The 2,005-nt window shown below is 49.5% G+C and overlaps 1 protein-coding gene across 1 annotated transcript; it reads right to left on the bottom strand.

Moving 5' to 3' along the window:
* Nucleotides 1–10: 10 nt before the first annotated feature.
* On the bottom strand, nucleotides 11–1,649 carry LOC141372257 (endogenous retrovirus group K member 13-1 Env polyprotein-like; the record flags this gene model as incomplete). The annotated part of the gene is given in 1 exon segment (XM_073890771.1): nucleotides 11–1,649. A coding segment is annotated over 1 exon segment (1,383 nt), but the record flags the coding sequence as incomplete, so codon positions are not given.
* Nucleotides 1,650–2,005: the final 356 nt, after the last annotated feature.

Below are 2,005 nucleotides of genomic sequence, written 5' to 3' on the forward strand. Positions count from 1 at the left end.
TCCACAGGTTCCTCCCTGCCCTTCTCCTGGCTCCGTCCCGTGTTTCTAATTCAAGGCCAGATTCCTCAAGGGCATAGTTTCTTCCCAGTTTTGTTTACGCGTTATGCCTTTAAAGGGCCAGGTGCGCTATCTTTCAGGGTCTATCAGTAACACTGTGGTTTTCTTGGCCTATAAACAACTCAGGCTAGCCAGTACAACATGTTCTTGTATGGGGGCAGTTAGGTGGCCATGGTTCAAAGGGATCAGGGAGCCTTTGCTCTACCCGATTAACCCCTTTGTTGCTCATGGCTCCCGACATATCCCCCTTTTATCTTTAAACGCAACATGTGTACATTTGCTTGGGTACTAGCCATGAAAGCAAACAGACAGCGACTTCAAGTACACCATAAGTAGAGTAATAAGGTTACCCCTACAACCAGAGCACACATAATCCAAAAGGAATGTTGGAGGATATTAAAGGGGTTAAACCCCTGTAGTTTTTGTAGAAAGGATTGTGCCATGTCTCTGGGGGTGACTACATGCAGATGGGAGGAGGCTATATTGTTTATTTGTTTTTGCAATTGAAACAGATCTAGGCTTACATTTGTCTCATGCCAGATGCCTTGTAAGTGCCTCTGCACCGTTTCCCAGGAGACATTGTCAGCTTTCAGGGGGGTCACACAAATGGAACCATACCCTCCGTGGCACACAAAGGACAAACGAGTATGTAACAATGAATATTGGGTGCCCAAATATTCGACCGCCTGCTCTAAACCATCTAGGCGAGCCAAAATTTTTCTATCTATACTTCCTTGTGTAGCAAGGGTCTGGGAGACATTATGAGCCAAGTTATTTACATGAGCGGCAGTATGTATGCCCTGGGACAGTGCCACCGTGGAGACAGTAGCTGATGCTATCAAAGACACCAAGGCAGTGATGCCGGCTATTAGGAGGCCTAGGAAACGTCGCCCCCGACTAAGTAGGCCTTCCAGTTCTTGTGCAAATTGGTAGCCATAATCTCTATACCAGGGCCCCCCCACCTCTACAGGCATCATTAGATAAGGGGGCTGCATGGCTAGGAAAACCTTCTTTGTTGGATTTGGGGCGCTGGGTAAAGGCAAACAGTTGGTGAGATAACATTCCTCACAAGTTATTTTGTAAAGGGTTCTATTGGCCTTAACCTCAGGCACCATGGACCCGTCCCCCACTACAAACAGAAACGGTGGGGAAAGACATGCCTGAATTTGAAATGTCAATGGGCCCGTGGGGAAGCCAGGGAAAAGGGGTGAATTAGTTTTAACATCTCTCATGGCCGCAACAATTTTCCATAAGTCCGGGTGTCTCATCCTCCCCAGTGATAGCAGTCCCCCGGGAGCAGAATTATTGTGGTCGTATGGCCCATATTCTGAAGGCAGGGGGGAGCGGCGCAAAGGGAGATCCCCGTCTTTTGACCAGTCAATTATATAAGTGTCAGGTATGCCATGGGGAGTCACAATCTCTGGGTTGTGATGAACGCAGGTTTTCCAAGAGGGTCCATAGGTTTTCCACGTTAAGTCAGATTTGCAGAGGGGATAGTCAAGGTATGGGGTCTCAAGGGATCTGGAAGCGGGTCCGAAACGGCCAACAAGCAGGGGCCGTCGATGTTGAAGGACAACCTCGTTGATGTCCCAATTTTTCCACCATTACATGAGGTGTCAAAGTGTCTCCTCTGGGTGGCTCAGTTCCATACCAAGAGCGGATTCTTCGGGAGACTGGTGAAGTGACCACGCATCCATAATGGGGCGCCTCAGGGCCATCGATGGCCTGGAAACAAATGGGGGGGGGCAGAAGCCAGGCTGGTCCAGTTAAAAGGCGCCACAGCATGAGTGAGGCCGGAAATCTCAGGCCCATCAAAAATGTCTGTGAAGTTAGTAAACACCGTGGGTGAGGGATCCTTCCAGGTGACCGCCCTCGCGGTAGGAGGATCCGGGACAAAAGCCCAGTAAGGAGAGGCCTGGGCAGAGTCAAGGGTTAAAAGTGATAGCAT

The sequence above is a fragment of the Callorhinus ursinus genome, unplaced genomic scaffold (assembly GCF_003265705.2).
Source record: "Callorhinus ursinus isolate GAN/ISIS: 27379988/994484 unplaced genomic scaffold, GSC_fseal_2.0 scaffold3914, whole genome shotgun sequence".
NCBI classification, from domain to species: Eukaryota; Metazoa; Chordata; class Mammalia; order Carnivora; family Otariidae; genus Callorhinus; species Callorhinus ursinus.